At 52.5% G+C, this 23,833-nt stretch overlaps 1 protein-coding gene across 1 annotated transcript in view; it reads left to right on the top strand.

The window, feature by feature from the left end:
- TTC34 (tetratricopeptide repeat domain 34) overlaps positions 1-23,833 on the top strand; it is a 680,889-nt gene that overhangs the window by 166,798 nt on the left and 490,258 nt on the right. Inside the window, exon 3 of the mRNA XM_069610218.1 lies at positions 131-356. Within this exon, the coding sequence (XP_069466319.1) occupies positions 131-356 (226 nt within the window). The remainder of the gene's footprint in view (positions 1-130; positions 357-23,833) is intronic.

Raw genomic sequence — 23,833 nt, 5'->3', positions numbered from 1 at the left:
ATCATCATGTATGCTATGGGGCGCACAGAGGTCTATCCACTTAGAAGTGTATTTGCAGAACGGGTTGATAAAGAGACTCCCATGCGTGGCCAAAGACTAAACCTATTTCCATCTGCTTCATGTACTGCAGCGATGCTTCTGGAGTTCATCTGCTTGCATCCCTCCTAATGGAGCTGGATCCTGGGGAGGAGGTCTCGCGCATCCTCTGCACCGATGCCTTGTATCAGCTGGACAGGGTGGAGGAAGCCCACAAGATGCTGCTGCTGGCTTTGAACGGCAATCCTCAGCGATCAGCGGTCCTGGCCAGGCTGGCTCTGCTGCAGTTCAAAAAGGGATTCATATATGATGGGAATCAGGTAAGTTGCTCCCCTGCTTCGAAATACTCCTTGTAAGGCAAACTATATCTCCAATGCATTGCATGATGCTTCTTTTTGTATGGATCTTCTACTTCCAAAAGAATAATTAAGTACATATCCCTTTTTTCTCTCTATGTATGGGCTAATTACGAGTTCCCAGGTATCCCACCGGTAATTGCAGTGGAATACTGGGGAATTGCCATACCATCTCTGCCGCCCGATATCCCAGAGTTGCCGGTAACTCCCCATCACCGGCACTGTTACTAACCTTGCCGGTGATTAAGGCATTTATCTGCCGGTACCTTATTTCCAGACTGGCCAACTTGTAATGAGGCTGTATGTATTTGTTCATGATGTGTTTGTAGCCTTCATCATTCTTGCATGATTTATTTGGCTGCAAGGTGAGCACCTGGTCTACTGTAAACCTATTTTAAATAGAGTGATATTTTGGGGAAATAGAGCTTGTATTGTGATTAATACATACTGGCAGGGGTTGTTTGGAAAAAGTAAAGGCAACTGTAGCACTTTTCACACCTCTTTGTGACCATGTGCAGTCCTGCATGGGCAAGTAGATGAGCAAAAAACCCTGCAGAGGTGTGCAGTAACGGATGTTAATGGCCCCCGAGTGCAGTAACGGATGTTAATGGCCCCTGAGCCTGAAAAAAGGCCATATCAAGCATAGTCCTTTTCAAGGTATGTGCCACAGTAGCCATTTGGTGCAGCCACTGCAGAGAACATTATGGCATTGAGTCACCAGGGTCAGCAGCATCCTAGCCATCACATCTCTTTTCTTAATTAAATAAATCCTCACGGAAAGTGTGTTTTCATAAAGTAAAACAAGAACTCCTAGAAAATGAAGGGGGCTGAGATAGAGTCCTTTTTCCATTGTCACAATGATCATGGTGCAGCAGAGGTGGGTCAGCTGGGGAGCTGCCTGTAAGCCAGGGTAAGTTATGTTTGCTTTTTAAATTACTTTTGAGGACCCTATAAAGGGCCCAAGAGCAATGGGAGGTGCAGTAGGGAGAGGCGTACAGCTCGCTCATACTGCGGCTTGTGACAGTAGATCCACAGCAAGCATTACAAGCAATCTGATCAGGAATGGGGCATCATCAGTGTGGGAATACTTGTGATCGAGCAGGAAGATCGCAGCCCAACATTATTTCGTGGAGAAAGGCAGACAAGTCTTCAGAGGTGAACATGGTGTAACAACACATCAGGAAGAAAGGATATCAGGTAATTAATAATGTTGCCATCAAAAAAGTCATCAGGTTGGTGACTTTAAAAAAAATGCATTCATGATGCACCCTCCAGGCTATCAAACACTTTCCCCAAATATTTTAGGACTGGAGGTAATAATATATAATTATACCCCTCGTACAATATGTGGGGAAAGAATTTTGGTAGCTAGGAAATGGTCGCCAGAACCTGACGACTTTTTCACAGCGACATTATTACATGGATCCGAAGAAAGCATGGCACCCCTCCCTGGACAGTAGCAAGTAGACAGATGGCACAGAGCAATCAAAGATCTTGTGCGCTAGGTCAAGTACCTGGAGAGAATTAGGGATCATCATTCAAACCCTAGGATATCGAGCCCAGCTTACTAGAAGCCTGCAGAGCACGTGGGAGCCATCCATTTGCATGCTGCCAAGGTAGGAACTCTAACACCTCAATCAGTAGAATAGCACAAGAGGACATGGGGCCTCATTACACGGACGGCGGTAAAGGTTAACGGTCACCGTTAATGGTACCGGTGACCGTTAACCCTTACCGCCTTACTACGAGGTCCCTTTGCGGGTTGGAGACTTTAACGCCTGCTTTTAGCAGGCGTTAAAAACCAACCCGCAAAAGGACCATGGAGCTAATTACGGTACCGCAATTTGCGGTGCCGTAATTAGCACTTACCCCATTCCCGTTATGCCCTATGGGGCAAAAATGGGAATGGGGAAGGGCAATGGGGGAAGGGGGAATTTCCGCCCCACCAACCATGGAATAGGGCGGTAATTCCCATTTCCTCCAAGGCGGTGCCTGTATTTTACCGGCATCGACCAAGGTGCTAATAGCACCTTGGTCCACCGCCGTCCCTGTAATGAGGCCCATAGCATTGAGATGGTGGTGATGGTGGGAGCCCCTCCCTTCACACCGACTGTGTGAGATGACAATTAACTACCATGGAGATGCTCAAGAGGTACCAATCACTGAAATGAACCTGCAGCGGACAGGACATTTTGGGAAATCTTACTCTGGGAGCTGAGGACTGACACTAACTCCACTGCTGCCTCGCCCTTCTGTTGCCGGAGGTGCTCAGAGTGTTCATTACTGCACAGAAATGGCGCAGTCATGCCAGACCCCATTAACATCACCCTTTCCGAAAATCTCAAATGTACATTTGTGTTCTAGTGACCATATTAGAATTAGTACAATTGGTAGTTCAGTGGCCTTGAACTGATTAAGTACACACAGTGGGCCTCATTACGACCCAGGCGGTAAGTTACCGCCTGGGCCGTGACTTTACCACCATGGCGTAAACTACGTTTACGCCATGGTGGTTGGCGGACTTACCGCCTCATTCCGAGGTTGGCGGATCGGTAAATCCCCAATCCCCATTTACCCTTCCCCATTCCCATTTTTGCCCCATAGGGCATAATGGGAGTGGGGAAGGCGTTAATTACGCCACCGTAAATTACGGTGGCGTAATTAACTCCATGGTCCCTTAGCGCCATGGATTTTAACACCTGCTAAAAGCAGGTGTTAAATCCGCCATGGCGCTAAGGGACCTCGTACTCAGGCGGTAAGGGTCGGCGCTGTTTACGCCGCCGTAAAACCCTTACCGCCTGAGTCGTAATGAGGCCCAGTAGCATTCTAATGTGCTCGGATCCCAGTATCATACTGTGAAAGAAAATTGAAAAATTTCCCCTTTTTTATTTATGTTGTGTTTCTTTTCAGTGTGCTCTAAAAAACATTCAAAGTTTGCACATTCAAATGAAAAATTCTGTAAAATATGTACATTAAATACAATATATAGATGAATGTATTATTTATGATTTGGCCACATGAGGAAGGACATCTTTGGGAAGGTTGAAGTTCCATCTTTCTTTAATGTGTTAACATTCAGTCAATGAAAACGTTTGGGGCATTCATTAATGGCAGTGTAGCTCCACCTTTAGTTACCATATCATGAAACTACAGAACATTACCTGGGAGGTCACTCTAAGGACAGCTGCCTTATATGTTCGACCTTTATTATGCAGAACCTGTAAGGCCTCTTCTATCTTGACCTCTTCACCCAAGCCCCTTCAGTGTGTAGCATGAAGAGCTGGTGAAGCCTAAACATTGTCATTATTCCCCTTTTATCGCTTTTTCTTTGTTTAAAGTAGGTCTGCATCTCCTATCTTTAGTAGACTGTGGATCCGCTTCTTGTTCTTGATGGAGTTTTTGAGCAGGTAGGCCTTCAATATAGGTTTAATGACAACGGTGTAAAAGGTAGTATTTGCGATACCCCTCATTTTAACACTTGCAGTATTTTTAAGAATAACAAGTGCGGTAAATACCACATCTTGATGAGGTCAAATTCCTCATAATAACTCCTCCAATTTGTATTTCCACCCAGGAGGTTGAAGTAAATATTGCAAAAGGCATCCAACAGCTTTTAAACTTTGTTCCCTTATGTGAAAGAGGGCTCAAGAGCATCCCCGAAAATAAAAAAAAAAGAAGTAGGGTGTGGGATCTCCACAAGGATGTTGAAAGGGGTGATCTCTGATGATCAGATTTTCACTTTCTATACAAAACAATGCAAAGAAGGGTTACAAATGAACCTTTTCTGCATTGTTGATAAGAATAGCGTAGTGGTATGATCCGCTACAGAACACAATCTCGTAAATTCTGCATGTACTAGCACTGACCAATGGATATTTCATGATCAGGCAGAGACTCAGTTGTATGGTACATTGTAGTAGTACCTCTCTTTGAAGCTGGATCTCAGTTAGCCATTGGTTACTAATAAGGAGGAACCTTGTCCATATGGTTAATCTCGGTCTATTAGTACCTAGCGAGGGTTAATGAGCTTTTAAAAAGCAAGCTCGTTGGCCCTCGCCAGGGCCTTCCCGCCCGACAAGGCTCAGTGCATCACAGCGTCACTGAGTTCTTTCCGCAAGTGGCCGCATTGGAAAGGGAGAAGGGACTATGTGTAGTCCCTTCGCCCCTTCCATGGCAGGCATTTTTTTGTTAACCTTTTAACATTGGTGTTAATGTCCGCCATGTAAAGGGAGAAGGGACTATTTGTAGTCCCTTCTCCCTGATCACTGGCGGACATTTTTTTTGCTTTTTTTTCTCAGGTCAAGAAACAATCGCAGTGCCATTTCTTGACTCGAGAAAATTTCAATTAGTACCCCAGTATGACGTGCCAATGGCAATATGGCCCTCGTAGGGGGGCCATTACCAGTCGGTTAATGCCCCGGGGTTCCATTAAAGCCCTTGCTTCGCTCAGGCTTCTGACTGCCCAAGGGCATTACCTTACCAATTTATTGCCTAAAAATATTTATACATACTTATCCCAATTTGCATCACAGATATATTTGATATTTATTCACACTACACTTATTTTACCTTAACTGAGACTGATCTAGGCACCCTTCAACACATCAATAATATTGTTGGTTCAGTAATCGGATGAGGCAACAGGCAGAACAATCTGCACAATCCTTCTGCAAAGTGCTTAACAATGAAAGAAAGAACACAACAGCTCAAGAACGACACTGATGCCAAATGCTTACTCCTCAACCCCTTTGCTGTATAAAAGAGGCAAAAAGTATTCGAGCGTTGAACTGGCCACATCTTCATTTCTCAAGTTACGCATTAATGCAGCCATCAAACTCATGAACAAGCTTGCCAAGACCCCATTTACATCTATAGCTTCATCTTCACCCTTCCAGCGCGCGGATGCATTGTGGAGGCCAAAGTTTCAATCCTGGGTAATCTTGTTTCACCACTAAGTGATGTTAACCTACTACATCTTAAACTATTGTAAATTATCAGGACATCATGTTTTCTATCCATCTGCCCAGATACCTTCTAGGACATAGTATCACAACATTGCTAACAATGCACCTTTGAGAAAATGGAATTCCTGCTTCATAACCCTTTCTCGAGAAATGCCCTATCTGGAATTATGTATTGGCCCTTTTGGTAGAAGGTTTCCTCCAGCGCTGGTTTCAATTACAAAATCCCACATTCATTCTACTTTGAAACCTGCAAATGGACCTATATGGTGGGAGGAGAACTCCTCAGCTTCGACTCTTGAGAAACATCAAACTGAGTATCTCGGGATTGGACCTTTACTTCATGGAGCGCAGTAGGGACTTGTTATATGCCAGTTGGATCATGGCTATGCCCTATTGTTGTATTCCCCCAACAGGCCCTTTGATCCCAACAACATACATGTAACACCCTGTGTGCTAATTAGCCCCTGGCATCCATAAATGTGATCACACCACCTTTGTGTTGATGAAGTCACAAGAGAGAAGGTTCAGTCAGCTGGAAAAATAATTATTAAGGGAGAGTGTAGGAGGGTAGCATGGAGTTGTGGGCAGGCATGGTAAATGGAGTAGGGCCAAAAGGAGGCAGGAAGGGCAACTAATTAATCGATTGAACCCAGGAAATGGCAAGTCTGGAAGTGAGTAAAGAGGGGAGAGAACTGGAGGGTTTTGGGTTTCTTTAGATTGATAAAAGGGTGTGGGATAAAAGCAAAGACTGCTATTGGGACCTCCCAATTGATATTAACAAATCAATCAGATCAGTGAGTTGTGCTCCTTACATGAACTATTTTCTAAATGGATTGTTTGAAAAAAAAAATGGTCATGCACACACATTTTCCAATACTGAAAGTTAACAGTGGTATTTGTTCTCTTATTGATGCTTCAGGAAATCTAAATTCATGTGCCTGGCCAGTTATCCACGCTGCTTACTTATGCTTTCACGTGATCCTGATGCAGATGCCTTCATGTAAGACGTGTGCAGGCAATGCCAGAGGAGTTTTCTTTGCATCACTGTGAATTGTCTCATTCTTTTGTAGCTCCCAGCACAGATCATGTGGCCTTGAACTAATGAATGCTCTTCCCGTCCCAATTCATAGTTTACTTCCTTATTAGTCAAATCATTAGTTGTAACAGTGTTAATTATTTATTTGCCATATTCTTATTCTTTATTTCACTATATCATTTTATGTTATTGATGTGCAATTTTATGCAATGTAATGCAGAGCGGTCTTTTGCCCTTTTGCCTCTTCTGCCCTAGCTTCACATGACTCTCTGAGAAAAGAGGAGAGTAGGGTGTTGCTAGTGGGATGGCAGCAGAGGGAGATGCCAAACATCTGGTGTTGATGGGTGCGGGTCAGAGGTACCTAATTCCTCAGCCCCATTCTGCTTCTATGAGTTTGATAGAGACATTTGAATATTTTATCCAAAGGGGAGAGCCCAAAAGCTTTGTGTCTGGCTAGCCACTCACGATGGGGGGGGGGTGATAGGGCTAGTCGTAGAGAGCTAAGCCATAGCTCGTTTCGTTTTGATGTGGTAACTGAAAGGCCTGTGGTGGCCATCTGTGGGGAATTTGTGTGTTTCCAGTGTAAGATGGAAGGCAATGGGCACAAAGTGGGTGAAAAATAGAAAGGTTGGGAGGCATCGGTGAGCTAGGTAGTTGGCACCATCAGAGCAGATGATTAAGATGGTCTGTTAGATCTTTCTGGAAGTATTCTTTTTATTCTGTTTTTTTCTATTTTGTGGGGTCCAATCCAAGTAATCCATTTTCTAACAGTCTTTGTTGGTGGGTTGCACGTGGGTTCCTGCTACTTTCCTATACATTTAGGTGGTGCCTCCCCTTGAAGTTGATGTGAGTAGGTGTATAGTTGGTTGCGATTCTGGTGGTGGAGTAAGTTGCATATCCAGGATGTTATCTGCTTTCTGAAGGTCAGGTAATCTTCTGTGCAGAGTTTTCCAGATTGTCATTGCTTGGAAGGAGAAGAAGATCCTTCATTGAATTTCTTGGTGAGGCTTGGTAGCATTACTAGCATTTTGTTGCTGGATGCGACTGTGTTCCTGATGCAGTATAGAGTGTATATTTTATGATGATGGATTAAGGACCACTGCCATGGTAGGGATGGTGGACGATGCATACGTTATTTAAGTGAACCCTCATTTTGATTGAGAGCCTGTACAATGTGTGAAGTGCTGGGATGATGAGTTAAAATGTTTTCAGCAGGAGTAATCTGCTACCACTGTTTAGACTCTTTGTAGTCTGTTGAAAGGACTACGATTCCTGTCAATATTTTGATAGCTGTGTAGAGGTGCACTCATGTCAGATGTGAGATTGGAAAACTTAACATACATCAACACAGATAAACATCCACGGCCTGATCCTCAAATCCCACACCAAAGCAAATAAAGAAATGCCTTTAGGCATCCCACATCTACAATCACTACTACATACTTGATATCCAAAGCCCAAAACCGGAGCAAATCGGGAGATTATTGGAGCATCCCATAGATGCTCATGTTCAAATGTTCTACATAAAGATTTACTCGAGAGCCTCCCAGAGATCCCAACGCTTCAGATCTAGCCCAGAAAATCAGGATATAATGCAGCAAGGAATAATTCATGATGCACAATGGCATTCCTTGACCCATCCCAGTGAAAATATCCAAGGATCAGGCCCAAAGTCTCAACAATAACCTAAATGAGAATTACCTACAATTGTATGTGAAAACTGATGCAACCAAATTAATCAAGAATGTTATGATTAAGGAACAGGAGCTTTTTGTTCATCCATGAAATCTAATGATATGGAAAATAATATCAGTCCTGCAGAAACACAAATATTCCACCGAAAGTGACTATGGGCCTCATTACAAGTTTTGTGGTAATTTGGCAGTACATCCACTGAATTACCACCAAGTTCAATTACTGTTACCACCACTTGGTCCCAGAGATTTATCACAAGATTGCAAGTGGTGCTAGGGTGGTGTTAATCCCCATTTATTGAGTCTGTAGGACTCCATTGGGATTTTGGCGGAATTAACGCTGGTGACAGTTCTGCCAATTTTGCAAATTTTGGCCATAAGGTGGAGGATTTACCTCCAGGTTTTTGCTGAAGGTAAATCCTTCAAACTTACCACCAAACTTGTAGTACGGTGATGCGGTAATGCAGTGGTAATGCAGTGGTAACAGAATTACTGACACATCAGCGCCATTTTTACCAGCACTGCCATACATGTAATGAGCACCTATGTTTGTAGGCATGGTGGTAGATCTACAGAGGAAATCACATGAAAGTTTTTTATTTTTAGATAGGATTTCATAAAGTGAAAAGGAACATGATGTTACAAATAGGCAAAAATAAAGAATTTTCCAGCAACCAACGTCTAGGGGTTCCCAGCAATTTATAATCCAGAGATTGTCTGCAATGGAAGTAGGAACCAACCAAATGCATGCATCATCAATGAAGTAAGTTTGTGTCTGGTTCCAATCATGATCAGTGTTTCAACATTTAGGGCCTCATCACGAGATGGGCAGTAACGCCGGCGATATCAGCGCAGGCGCTAATAGCCCTACGTCCAAACCCCCTGGCGCTATTAGCTCCGGATCACGGGTTTGGCGAACGGTTATTGCCCATTCCCCATTCGGCCCATTCGGGAATTCCTCATTCCCCATTGGGCCCAATGGGGAAAATTTGCGCTATTACCGCCGGCAGATTTCCCGCCAGCGGTAAATGTGGCGAAAATTGACAAATTTACCGCAGATTTACCCCCAGCTCAGAGCTGGGGGGAAATCCGCCAAAGCCATGATCTGGCAGACCCTTAAATGCGGCTGTAATAGCGCTACTGCCGCATTTAAGGGTTACTGCTGAACTCGTGATGAGGCCTTTACAGGCCGATTCATGGAATAATTAGCGCGGCGCAAGTGGGCAAAAACGTGCGAATCGCAGTGGAATAGCGAAAATCGCAGTGCAAGTGCGGAAATCGCACGAAAAGCAGCGCACACCGATTCTTGGAAGTCCGTGCGCGAGAAAACCAGCGGATGTGCGATAAAAAAGAGCGCGGCGCACGTTCGCGCACAGGCCATCTAACAGCGTGCGCCAGGTCACAGCGAAAATCGCACAGGCCACAGCGAAATTCGCACATAGCGCGGCGCACGCAACAAAAGTAGGCGGAACACGGGCGTAACACTCGGAATGGGGAACAACTTGCCAAAACGTGGGCGTCACGGGGGAAGTACAGGGCACAAGTGCGCGGAACGCCCACACGCTCGCCTACAACACGTATTCATGGAATAGAATAGGGCAAAAAAGCGCACACTCAAACCAGCGCACAGGTACAAACACGAACGCGACAAGAAAGCAGGCGGTAGCGTCTCTGCGGCTGTAAGAAATGTGCGCCAAAAGGTGCGCCAACAAATAGCACCTATATACTGCCATGATGAATGCCCTATACTGTGGCCCTCCAGGACAAATGACGTGCAAAGGGGTACCCACAAACACGGACACCCGCTGACAAAAAATACGTGTGCGTGTATACGGGGGTGCGCAGGAATTTCCACATGCGATTTCAGCATGGTACGTGTATTTCAGGGGTGCGCGGGAAGTTCCACACGCGATTTCAGCAGGGTACGTGTATTTCAGCGGTGCGCGGGAAGTTCCACACGCAATTTCAGCAGGGTACGTGTATTTCAGGGGTGCGCGGGAATTTCCACATGCGATTTCAGCAGGGTACGTGTATTTCAGGGGTGCGCGGGAAGTTCCACACGCGATTGGCCCAGTGCGAGCAGGGTACGTGTATTACAGTGGTGCGCGGGAAGTTCCACACGCAATTTCAGCAGGGTACGTGTATTTCAGGGGTGCGCGGGAAGTTCCACACGCGATTGGCCCAGTGCGAGCAGGGTACGTGTATTTCAGGGGTGCGCGGGAAGTTCCACCCGCGATTTCAGCAGGTTACGTGTATTTCAGGGGTGCGCGGGAAGTTCCACACGCGATTTCAGCAGGGCACGTGTATTTCAGGGGTGTGCGGGAAGTTCCACACGCGATTGGCCCAGTGCGAGCAGGGTATGTGTATTTCAGGGGTGCGCGGGAAGTTCCACACGCGATTGGCCCAGTGCGAGCAGGGTACGTGTATTTCAGGGGTGCGCGGGAATTTCCACACGCGATTTCAGCAGGTTACGTGTATTTCAGGGGTGCGCGGGAAGTTCCACATGCGATTTCAGCAGGTTACGTGTATTTCAGGGGTGCGCGGGAAGTTCCACACGCGATTGGCCCAGTGCGAGCAGGGTACGTGTATTTCAGGGGTGCGCGGGAAGTTCCACACGCGATTTCAGCAAGGTATGTGTATTTCAGGGGTGCGCGGGAAGTTCCACACGCGATTGGCCCAGTGCGAGCAGGGTACGTGTATTTCAGGGGTGCGCGGGAAGTTCCACACGCGATTACAGCAGGGTACGTGTATTTCAGGGGTGCGCGGGAAGTTCCACACGCGATTGGCCCAGTGCGAGCAAGGTATGTGTATTTCAGGGGTGCGCGGGAAGTTCCACACGCGATTTCAGCAGGGTACGTGTATTTCAGGGGTTCTGGGGAGTACCAAACGTGAATTGGCCGTGTGGGCCCTCCCAGGTGTACGCTCCACAACCTCCACGGACCCTGCAGGCAGCCCACACCACGGGGGACTACCCTGCACCCATGCTCATGTCCCGCAGGCAGCCCATCCACCATGGGCATGCCCCCCAGCCAACCCACATGTCACCTTGCACTACTGATCAACAATGCATGTCTACCACCACCCCCACCCCCCTGCCACCATGGGCATCCTCCACCAGGCACCCACTCATGTGTCCCACCACCCCCACCCCCCAGCCACCAGGGGCAGCCTCCACCAGGCCCCCACCCATGTCTCCCACCACCCCCACCCACCAGCCACCAGGGGCAGACTACACCAGGCCCCCACTCATGTCTCCCACCACCCCCACACCCCAGCAGTGCAGGGGCAGCCTCCAGCAGGCCCCCACTCATGTCCCCCTGCACCCCCACCCCCCTGCCACCATGGTCATCGTCCACCAGGCCCCCACTCATGTCTCCCACCACCCCCACCCCCTGCCACCATGGGCAGCCTCCACCAGGCCCCCACTCATGTCTCCCACCACCCCCACCCCCCTGCCACCATGGGCAGCCTCCACCAGGCCCCCACTCATGTCACCCACCACCCCCACCCCCCTGCCACCATGGGCAGACTCCACCAGGCCCCCACTCATGTCTCCCACCACCCCCACCCCCCAGCAGTGCAGGGGCAGCCTCCACCAGGCCCCCACGCATGTCTCCCACCACCCCCACCCCCTGCCACCATGGGCAGCCTCCACCAGGCCCCCACTCATGTCTCCCACCGCCCCCACCCCCCTGCCACCAGGGGCAGCCCCCACCAGGCCCCCACCCATGTCTCCCACCACCCCCACCCCCCAGCAGTGCAGGGGCAGCCTCCACCAGGCCCCCACCCATGTCTCCCACCACCCCCACACCCCAGCAGTGCAGGGGCAGCCTCCAGCAGGCCCCCACTCATGTCCCCCTGCACCCCCACCCCCCTGCCACCATGGGCATCCTCCACCAGGCCCCCACTCATGTCTCCCACCACCCCCACCCCCCAGCATCCAGGGTCACCCTCCACCAGGCCCCCACTCATGTCTCCCACCACCCCCACCCCCATGCCACCATGGGCAGACTCCACCAGGCCCCCACTCATGTCACCCACCACCCCCACCCCCCTGCCACCATGGGCAGCCTCCACCAGGCCCCCACTCATGTCTCCCACCACCCCCACCTCCCTGCCACCATGGGCAGACTCCACCAGGCCCCCACTCATGTCTCCCACCACCCCCACTCCCCAGCAGTGCAGGGGCAGCCTCCACCAGGCCCCCACCCATGTCACCCACCACCCCCACCCCCCAGCAGTGCAGGGGCAGCCTCCAGCAGGCCCCCACTCATGTCCCCCTGCACCCCCACCCCCCTGCCACCATGGGCAGACTCCAGCAGGCCCCCACTCATGTCACCCACCACCCCCACCCCCCTGCCACCATGGGCAGACTCCACCAGGCCCCCACTCATGTCTCCCACCACCCCCACCCCCCAGCAGTGCAGGGGCAGCCTCCACCAGGCCCCCACTCATGTCTCCCACCACCCCCACCCCCCAGCCACCAGGGGCAGACTCCACCAGGCCCCCACTCATGTCTCCCACCACCCCCACACCCCAGCAGTGCAGGGGCAGCCTCCAGCAGGCCCCCACTCATGTCCCCCTGCACCCCCACCCCCCTGCCACCATGGTCATCCTCCACCAGGCCCCCACTCAAGTCTCCCACCACCCCCACCCCCCAGCCACCAGGGGCAGCCCCCACCAGGCCCCCACCCATGTCTCCCACCACCCCCACCCCCCAGCATCCAGGGTCACCCTCCACCAGGCCCCCACTCATGTCTCCCACCACCCCCACCCCCCAGCAGTGCAGGGGCAGCCTCCACCAGGCCCCCACTCATGTCTCCCACCACCCCCACCCCCCAGCATCCAGGGTCACCCTCCACCAGGCCCCCACCCATGTCTCCCACCACCCCCACCCCCCTGCCACCATGGGCAGCCTCCACCAGGCCCCCACTCATGTCACCTACCACCCCCACCCCCCCCTGCCACCATGGGCAGACTCCACCAGGCCCCCACTCATGTCTCCCACCACCCCCACCCCCCAGCAGTGCAGGGGCAGCCTCCAGCAGGCCCCCACTCATGTCCCCCTGCACCCCCACCCCCTGCCACCATGGGCATCCTCCACCAGGCCCCCACTCATGTCCCCCTGCACCCCCACCCCCCTGCCACCATGGGCAGACTCCACCAGGCCCCCACTCATGTCTCCCACCACCCCCACCCCCCAGCAGTGCAGGGGCAGCCTCCAGCAGGCCCCCACTCATGTCTCCCACCACCACCACCCCCCAGCCACCAGGGGCAGACTCCACCAGGCCCCCACTCATGTCTCCCACCACCCCCACACCCCAGAAGTGCAGGGGCAGCCTCCAGCAGGCCCCCACTCATGTCCCCCTGCACCCCCACACCCCTGCCACCATGGGCATCCTCCACCAGGCCCCCACTCATGTCTCCCACCACCCCCACCCCCCTGCCACCATGGGCAGCCCCCACCAGGTCCTCACAATCCCCAATCATGTGCGTAATGGTCAGCCTCCACAGCCAAAAAGCCCTACCAAGTAACCCATTCACCCACATGGAAATGGAAATCACATGTTACACCCCCAATGTTCATTAAGCTAATGAACCCATGTCCGTCACACACAATGGTTGCAATTGAATGGGAAAACACACAACATGACATGCATGAAACCAATGAGATGATACCACACAGTTAAGTATGCTAACAAAATTGTATTGAAATAAATAAAGAATGCTAAAGAAAGAAAACTAACTACAATGTGAATGTGAAAAAAAAGAGCTGCATGTCCGTATAAAAACACAAAACTGCAAATCAGAATCCAAAAAAATTATGTCCAAAGTCAAATGTAAAAAAATCTCCATGCAAAAAATAACTATGTACAAAACTAACAAGGGTCCATGATCCCAACTGAACAAAGGAAACCTACTAAAAAACCTACCTAAAAATCAACTATATACAAAAAGTGGAGCAGTGTCCGTCGACTCCAAATCATAATAAGAAAGAAAGGAAACCTAAAACTAAAAAACTATATACAAAGGCGGCGGGCAAGTCCAGCGGCTCACTTCGTGGTGTCCCGGGCCAGGGCATCATCGAACTCCTGTTCGATGTCCCGGAGGCGGTCCAGTTCCATGGCCCCGAGGGTCCGCAGGGACGACGCCGTGTCCTCCTCCAACCCCCTGCGGATTGCCTCGAGGCACTCGGCCCGCCTCAGGGCCCTCCGCATGGAGTTCTCCGCCCTGACCATTGTGAGCCGCGCCTCTTCCGCCCGCCGCCGCTCCGCACCTATGGCGTGGCCCAACCGCTGCCACACGGAAGACACTCTCTGTCCTGGGTCCCCCTGCCCTCCGGCCGATGCCTGCCCCTCCGATGTCGAAAGCCCCGAGCCTTCATGTCTCCCACCATGTTGCTGCTGCTGCTGCTCTGCCTCTGCCCGTGCACTGCCTCCTGCTGCCTGCACATCCTCCGCCGGCTGGGGTGCACTTGTTGATGTGACCACCCCTGCTGGACCTCCGACTCCCGACTGTGGCAGGGATGCCTCCTCCACCAGCCTGGCCGCACCGTCAGAGGCAGCTCCACAGGGCACCCAGGTGACTGATGGGTGGGAAGATGGCACAGAGGACGACTGGCGCGTAGGGGGTCCAGTTGAGGAGGGGGTCGAAGCAAGCCCCATCAGACAGCAGAATCCGGCCTGGGTGACCTGTCCCAGCAGGCTGACGTGGTCAACGATCCATTTGAGATGACGTGCAGTCTCTCCATGAAAAGACTGCAGGTCACCTCGCATGGCCCGTTGACGCAACGCCACACCAGCCAGGACAGGCTCAACCCGGACCTGGATGGCCATGTCCGCAGGCAGAGGAAGGCCAGTTGACGTCAGCTCATCCCCTGCCTGAAAACGGGTCTGGACGTAGGCATCCCTGCTGGTGCAAGATGATGCAGGGACAGGATCGGGGACAGGATTGCACACAGGCACCTCCGCGGCCGCCTGTGCTGCCTCCTGTCCCTGATCCTGGACTGCACCACTAGCACCAGTGGGATCCCCACCTCCAGACCCCGTCTCTGGTGCTTGCACGGCCTCCTCCTCCACCAAACCCCCCACCAACCTGGATGACTCCGTGCCATCTTCCCCTGTTGGGCCCTGTGGGGTCCCAGCTGCCCCTTCTGCTGCCGAGGAGTCCAACTGCAACCTCCGCCTCTTGGACCTCCCCCCGGCAGCTGCGGCCTGGGACGCGGCACCGGACTCCTCACTCCCCGACGAGATGACAACACGGGAGGGGAGCCGGGCCTTGCGTCTCCGGCTGGCGGTCGGATCCCCGCCGCTGTGCTCCACAGCACCTTCTCCGCCCTCTTCATCAGTTGACGCTGCAGACAGGGAGAAACAAAACACAGGCATCAGGGCACCGTACAATGGACACATACACACATGACAGTTGCACATGAGTGGCATTGGCAAACCTCAGACATGTCATCACAATCCCCAACACACATGTCATTGCAACTCGCACACATGAGCCATACCACAGCCATATCGCAACTGCCACCACCATCCCTACACATACAACAGCATCAGCAGCCAAAGGGGAGCCAGACATCACATGCAACACAGGAAGTGCACCACACATGTACACACACCACCACACTTGCATGCATATCTACACCTCTGCCAAGTGTCGCACTGTTCAGACGGGCATCCATGTCACATCTGCCAATCAGGCTTCCACATACCGCTGTCACATGCATCCATGTTGCATCACTATTGCACCCTTGACAAATACACACACATGCACATGTACACAGTGCTCATACATGCAGCCGAAAACAACATACATGCCTGACATCACGGACATGTCTACTTACATGCACATTCATCCAAACATGTGTGCACGCACAACTGCATTTGCCATGCAAGCCCACACACACAAGCACCATCCATGTCTCACACATTACAGCCCTCGCATGTGTCAGACCCACGGCCCTGTACACCCCCACCCATACTCGACCCCATACAAACAGATGTGCAACCGGCACAATGCCGAATAATCACCACACGCACTGCTCACAATCAGGATGCATGTACACTCACCGCTCGACTCCAGACGGGTCTGCTTCTCTAGGACCTGGACGTGGAGCGCTGGGGATATGCGTTCCAAGACCCCCATCTGTTCTTCCGACAAGTGGCCCCGGCGCCCCTTGGCATCCGCTGCCTTCAAGAGGCGCTGGGCCTTGTTCAGGGTCCTGGACCTGAAGTCCTCCCAGCGCTTCCTGACATGTTGTAAGTCCCGGACTGCCACCTCCTCCGCGTTGATGGCAGTCACGATGTCAGTCCAGATCCGAGTCCGTCCTTCCTTGTCGGCGCGGGAACTTCCGAAGAGGGCATCATACTGCCCCAGGACTTGCTCCACCAGGACACCAACTTCGGTGGCACTGAAGCTGGTGCCCCTCTGCCTCTCTGGCCGGGGGTTGCCAGTGGTCACAGATGGTGTTTGCCCCGACATGACAACCCCAGAGGCAGGAGTGGGTGGGCAACTGGGTCCTGGGGCTGGGCTGTGGAGCGATGGAATTCCAGTCGGGAGTCTTCGGTTCCAGCAGGGGTGGTCACAGCAACAGCACCCCTGGCTGATGTGCAGACAGCAAATGGCAGTGCACGTGGGCAGCAGGCAGTCAGGCAGCAGCAGATGGCAGGTGGGAGTGTGCTCGGGGCTCTGGGGGGCAGTAGTTCGGCCTTCTGGGCAGGAGCGTGGTCTTCCGTGTGCTTACGAGTGGCCAGCTTGGTACGGAGTGATTTGGCACGTGAAAATCCTGCACGTCAGCGTGAAAACCGAGGAAAGGCCCTTAGCACGTAAGCGCGTCAGCACGCATACGCGATTCTATTGGACCAAAGGCCCTCAGCGCGTAAGCGCGTCTGTGACGTGACCCGCACGGGTGTTTCCCACACAGCAGTGATGACAGAGCACACGTGGAAAGACTGCACGTCAGAGTGTCATCGCGTGTAATTGGACAGCACGTCAGAGTCTCATCGCGTGTAATTGGACAGCACGTCAGAGTCTCATCGCGTGTGATTGGTGGAAATGGCCCTACACGCAGAAGTGACAAAGCGTGTAATTGGTGGAAATGGCCCTAGCGCGTACACGCCGCGTAAGTGACGCTGGACGTGTGGGCCTGTATAAAAGGTACGCGTAGAACACCATTTCCTTGTACGTGCTTTTCGTGGAGAGCGAGTGGGTGAATTCTGTACTTCTTGTCGTTTCACACGCGATTTACTTCACGGCGTTTCAAGTTCGTATTCCCTGTTACCTCTGACAGCTTTTTCTCTTTTTTCACTTTTACTGGTTTACCTGGGCCTGTTCCCTCAAACAGTGTTCCCTACTACTGTTGTCCTGTCTCCTCAGACAGCGTACAAATCTTCTTTTGGCGGGGGTGTTGCCAACCAAACGCGCTCCTTTTTCACGCTCTTTTACCTGGCAGACGGTGAGTCACGCAGGTATCTAACATCTGTGCTTGCCCCGTGTGTAGCCTACCCCTTCAGAGGTCATTCTAGGCTGCGTGTGACACGCATACGTTCATTCTTGTGTTACTGGGTGCCACAGCGTAGTGCAGGTTTTTCTTTCTGCACACGTGGTCTAGGAGGGGTTGCGTGCACGTCATCTTCCTTTTTTGGGGCTCCTGTGCGTAGCATGACCCGTCATCTTTCCCCAGGGGTTACAATCAGCCTTGCAAGAGCACTAGGGTACAATTACCATCTGGTACCCAACCCCTTTGACCCCCAATTGCCCAGGACAATATTTTACACCCACTCCCATACGCACATTAACATCAGTGCCATGGCTGGGAGGCGAGGATTCCGTAAGGGTGGCAAAGGTGGAAGAGCCACAAGTGTGGCCGTGGTGGATCTGGTAGGGGACGTGGTCGTTACTTGCAGGGTGAGCCTGTCCCCCCATGTGTGGAGGACCAGTCAAGGGCACCCATAATCTCCCCCCCCCTCCCGTTGAGGCTGATGTGGCTGACACCATCCATGCTCAGCCCTTGTTGGACCAGCCCATTGTGGCACCAGACCTGGCTGACTCCATGGCTGACTTCCAGGTCAGCAGGCCTATGACACGTGCACTGGTGCACGTTGATGTCACCATGCCACGTGCATCTGAGGCAGCAAGGTCATCTGCTGCACCAAGTAGGCAGGGCGGAGAGGCTGCAGGGGCAGCTGCGGCTCCATCCACCCCAGCCCTCACACACCCAGCCTGGACAGTGTCGGTCCTAGTCCATGCTGCTGACATTCCCCCTGACACCATCACACTAGAGCCAATGCCTGCACCAACTCCCATGCTGAGTGTGCAATCCCACACTCCTGATACAGAGTCCACCAGGGCTCCTGCCCCTAGTGTCCAGAGCGGCACAGGACACTCAGGATCACCACCACCTTCCAAGCGGAAGAGGAAGAGTGCTCGTCCGGCACAGGCTGATGCCCCAGACACGGCTACACAGTCCGGCCCATCCAGGAAGCCCAGCTTCACGGATGACGAACTGAATGCACTTGTCGAGTATGTGTCCGCACATGACAACGAGATGGTCATTGTTGCAGGATCCAAGACCACACCTGCACAACACCAGGCACACTGGCAGACCGTTGCGGACATCGTAAGTGCCCTTGGAATCGTGAGGCGCACAGCCAATGATTGCTATAAGCGCTGGAATGACCTAAAGCGCAGGGCAAAGAGTAAGCTGGCCTCAAGTCATGCCGCAACTCTAGTGACTGGAGGTGGGTCTCCAGTAGTAGACATGGAACTCACTCCACATGAGTCAGTCGCTGGGACCTACGTCACGGAGGAACAGATCCAAGGCGTGGGAGATTTGGCTGATTACGAGGCATTGTCCGGTGAGTGCACATGCATGTGTGTGTCATCCATGTGCATGGTGTGTGTGAGGGCTTCTGTTTGTGTGACAGGTGAGAGCGTGTGCGCCTGAGTCGTATGGGTCAGCCATGTGCTTCATGCAATACGTCCTGCGCAGCTGCATTTGGCCATAGCAGTATCCCTTCTGCCAACAGTAGACATCTAGCCCAACTGCACGCCAGTTGCCCTTGAAGTGTCACCTTGCCACAACATTGTTGCTTGATTTTTCACTGTTCATTTAGTCAGATTGTTTGCATTCCACCACTTTTACTAGGCATGTCGCAGTCCTCTAGTCACATGTCTGACATGGCTATGGTAAAGTGGAGTGACTTTGTTACCTGGATATCATTTGTTCAAACATGTCCCTGTGCAATTGCACCATTTCGGACTGGCAGCTCCAGGTGAAGAATGTGACCTGTTTGAATTAGAAAAGCTATTACATGCGGGAACTGGAATGAATGAATAGGTGCTGCCCTCCTCTCCATCTTCACTCAATAGCAATGGTACATGCCATCTGTGTGATGGCATGTGTGTTACACCTGCCAATCACAGGCCAATGTGTGATGCCACTGCCAGGCAGCATGCAGAAAATGTGTTCATCTTCCATCTTGGTGACATCAGTGTGTGCCATTTGCCTGCCCTTCATACGCAGTGAGGGTGCATGCATGGGAGGGTTTTAGTCATGTGGGGCATGTGTCAAACAAGTACTGGTTCTCTTGCTTCTCAGCCCTCATTGTGTGCCATGGTGCTAATGCCTGTTTCCATTTCTTTGTTTTTATGTCTTTGCAGGGGAAGACGCACCTGATACTGCTGGGGTTGTGGAGATGGTGCAGACCCAGGAGGGGTCCGAGGGCCGACCAACCACCAGTGAGGGACGTGGTGTGGTGGTGGGTGAGAACCCACAAGTGCTGCAGGTCCTGCTCTCAAGGGGTGTCTCTGGCTGCACCTCCCCCGAGCTGTACTCAGGTGTTGATTCGGATGAGACCTACGTGCCGTTGCAGGTGAGTGTTCCAGGGAGGGATTCTGTTCTGTGTCACCCACCTGCACCAGGGTCAGAACCCTCAATGGGGATGTCAGTGTTGGCAGCTACGCCTTTGGTGGTTACGGATGCAGGGTCACACTCCGCGACATCTGATCCTGTTCCTGGGCCAGCAGATCAGAGGGGGAATGCAGTCCTGCAGCCTCAGGCAGTGCCGGCACAGCAAGGCGCAGTTCGCCTTGCCCCAGACAGGTGTGGTGCCCGCCGACGTGGTGGCCGTACGCCACCTGGCAATACCGCATGGGAGCAATCCATTTACGGTATGGCAACCCAACAGGCAGCATCATCCGAGATGATGGCTCAGGCCATGGATAGGGTGGCCACTTCCATTGTCCCCCCTGAAAGGCTGATGGAGCGACTAGAGCAGGCAACCGACTCCATCTGCCAGTCACACAGGGAGGACATGTTGGGGTCCAACAGGGACAGGCGGGCGGCACTGGCGACTCTGCAGGAGGCCATCTCCATTGAGTCCCAGGGCCACAGGGAAGCCCTGAGGCAGGAGCTCCTTCACCTCAGGACGACTCTTGTTGAGCTTGAGGCTTCAACACACCAAAGGACAGAACAGCAGCTGGAGCGTCTCACCCGTACGCTCTCAGCTGAGATGCAGGCAACGAGGGCGGAGGTCCGGGCATCCCGTGAGTTGTTGCATGGGGACCTTCGCACACTCATCCTCCAGAACCAGACCTACCACACCCGCATGCTTGCAGCCATGGAGGAGCAGACTAGGGCCTTGCGTGGGCTGCCTCCCATAGTGCAACCACCTCCGGATGCAGCTGCACAGGGTGATAATAGCGACAGCAGTGATACTCCCACAATAGGGTAGCCGTGTGGGCCATGAGCCCATGGAGGTGTTTTTTTTTCCCAGGATCCACGCAGGTGGGTTCTGGTGTGCATCCTGTCCTCGGACCTCCTGGGTGGCCTCCCCAACCGCCCCGGGCCCTTCAATGGCCATTTTTTATTTTTTTTTATTTTTATTTTTATTTATTTTATTCCCAATTTTTTTGGGACGATTTGTTGGCTTCCGTGGTTCCTGTGGGCATACGCTGCATTGTGGCTGGGCACATACAGGCTTGTAATGTATTTGGTTCCGATGCTTGGGTTTGAGTCACACACACCCCTCCTGCTTCCCGTTTCCATGGGCTTGCAAAGGGTGTGCCCAAGTGACAGTGAATTACACAGTGACGTTGGACTCCCATGAGCTGTGTGGGCAGTCTGTAGTCAATACTGTGTATACATTCCTAGTGCATATTGCTGTTGTGTTGTACACTGCATGTTGCATTGATGTGTAACTCATCTTCTGTGTCTACCTCCCAATTTGCAGGTCCCTTCCTCAAGTCTACACAAGGACCTCTAGTCTGGATATGTGGTCCCTGTTGGCAGCAGTGCACCTACAACTCTACATGGCGCCAACACTGCACAGTTGGTAGTGGTGGGAGTGCAGGCATTTCCAGGTGGTGAGACTACTAATATTTAACATTAGTGATGTCATGTTAATGGTAGTACATGCTCAAGTTTGTTGTTGGTCCGGCATTACTGTGAGCATTTCAGGTGTTGCAAGTTTCTAATAGGGACACTGTACATTGTGACACTAGTGTCATGTTGTGGGGATTACTTTGTTTACCTGCAAATAGCATGACATGGCACGGTGTGTGGTGTGGCGGTGCTGGGGTTGGGTTGGCTGACATGGCACTGTCCTCTTGTTGCATTTTGCAAGTGGGTATTCATTTTAGCTGCTTGAATGTGTAACTTCACAGAACTGCATTGGTGGTGTCTGTGTGGGTAGGGATGCACACATTGTGACACTTCCAGGTGAACAATCTCAGGCTGATATGGTTTTCACGGTTCTTTCTCCAGACATTCAGGATCAGTGTCAGGTTGAGTCATCATTGATTGTCAGATGGAATGTGCCAGGGCAGTGTGCACTCCACAGGGTGTGATTTCTATGTGAAGTAATTAGCCACTAGCTGTGTACGGGCTGCCTCCCCCCGTGCCCTTTCCCCTCCCATGCGCAGCGGCTGTGCATGTGGTTGGCGATGGGGGGGCACCACCATGTCCACGGCCAGGCCCCGGCGTGTTGCAATGTTGTGCAGGACACATGCTGCCACTATGATCCTGCACACTACTGAGGGAGCGTACAACAGCTGCCCGCCAGAACGGTCAAGGGAGCGAAAGCGTGACTTCAGCACTCCGAATGTGCGCTCCACTATGCCCCGGGTTGTAATGTGGGCTGCGTTATATCTTACCTGGGGTGGAGTGGTGGGGTTCCGAATTGGCGTCATCATGTGGGGGCTGAGAGGGTAGGCTCTGTCCCCTGTGGAGGTGGTGATTGGTATCATTGGTGGGGTTGTGACCTTGCTCAGTATCTGACATGCATGCATGTGCAGTGGCATTCATACTCACCAAGCAGCCATGTATCGCCATGCCGCCCAGCTTCTAGGTCCCGGCTTAGGGTGGACATTCGGTAAATGAAGCTGTCGTGGGTTGACCCGGGATAGTTGGCATATACTGAGGTGATGATTCCCTTGGCATTACATACTACCTGCACGTTGATGGAATGCCAGTGCTTGCGGTTCCTATAGATGTGCTCAGATGCCCTGGGGGGACGTAGAGCCACATGGGTGCAGTCGATGGCCCCTAGCACTTTGGGGAATCGTGCCACAGCGTAGAAATCCAGGGCGGCAGCATGCCTTTCTGCAGGGGTTCTGGGCAGGTATATGTGCCTGCGGACTGATGGGCGTGCAGTGATGATGTTCAAGACCTGGTGTAGGCAGCGTGACTGGGTGGCCTGTGATACACCACCCACTATGGCACTTGTCCGCTGAAATGATCCAGTGGCTAAGAAGTGCAGTACATTGAGGACCTTCTCCAGGGGGCTGAGTGCTTGGGAGCACAGGGTGGGTGATGTGAGGTCATCCTCCCACTCACTCACCAGGTCCAGTATGATGTGTGGTGGAAACCTGTAACTCCCATGCACCTGGTCATCAGGCATCCCGAAAAGGCTGGTTCTGGGTGTGAATATTCTGGCCCTGACTATCCTCCTCCTCCTCCTTTGGTAGGCCACGCCCACTGCTGCTAGGAACGGTATGTTCATCCTGGGTCTGAGCTTGTTATTTTTTTGGCGCGCAAATTAATGCGTTGCGCGTGTTGTAGGCGAGCGTGTGACCCGCGCACCCCTGAAATCCAGTACCCAGTCCAATAGCGTGTGGAAATTCCCGCGCACACCGGGATACAGGTGCGCTGACGTACTTGCGTGTGTAAGTGTCCGCGCACACCTGATATACACGTACATAGGCCAATCGCGTGTACGCGCACTTTTGTCCAATTACACGCGATGACACCCTGACGTGCAGTCCAATTACACGCGATGAGACTCTGCCGTGCTGTCCAATTACACGCGATGAGACTCTGACGTGCTGTCCAATTACACGCGATGAGACTCTGACGTGCTGTCCAATTACACGCGATGACACTCTGACGTGCAGTCTTTCCACGTGTGCTCTGTCATCACGTGCTGTGTGGGAAACACCCGTGCGGGTCACGTCACAGACTCGCTTACGCGCTGAGGGCCTTTGGTCCAATAGAATCGCGTATGCGTGCTGACGCCCTTACGCGCTAAGGGCCTTTCCTCGGTTTTCACGCTGACGTGCAGGATTTTCACGTGCCAAATCACTCCGTACCAAGCTGGCCACGCGTAAGCACACGGAAGACCACGCTCCTGCCCAGAAGGCCGAACTACTGCCCCCCAGAGCCCCGAGCACGCTCCCACCTGCCATCTGCTGCTGCCTGACTGTCTGCTGCCCACGTGCACTGCCATTTGCTGCCTGCACATC

Source organism: Ambystoma mexicanum, chromosome 8, assembly GCF_040938575.1.
Source record: "Ambystoma mexicanum isolate Mex_15411 chromosome 8, UKY_AmexF1_1, whole genome shotgun sequence".
Classification (NCBI taxonomy): Eukaryota; Metazoa; Chordata; class Amphibia; order Caudata; family Ambystomatidae; genus Ambystoma; species Ambystoma mexicanum.
Note: the sequence above shows the minus strand (reverse complement) of the source record. Positions and strands in the feature narration are given on the sequence as shown.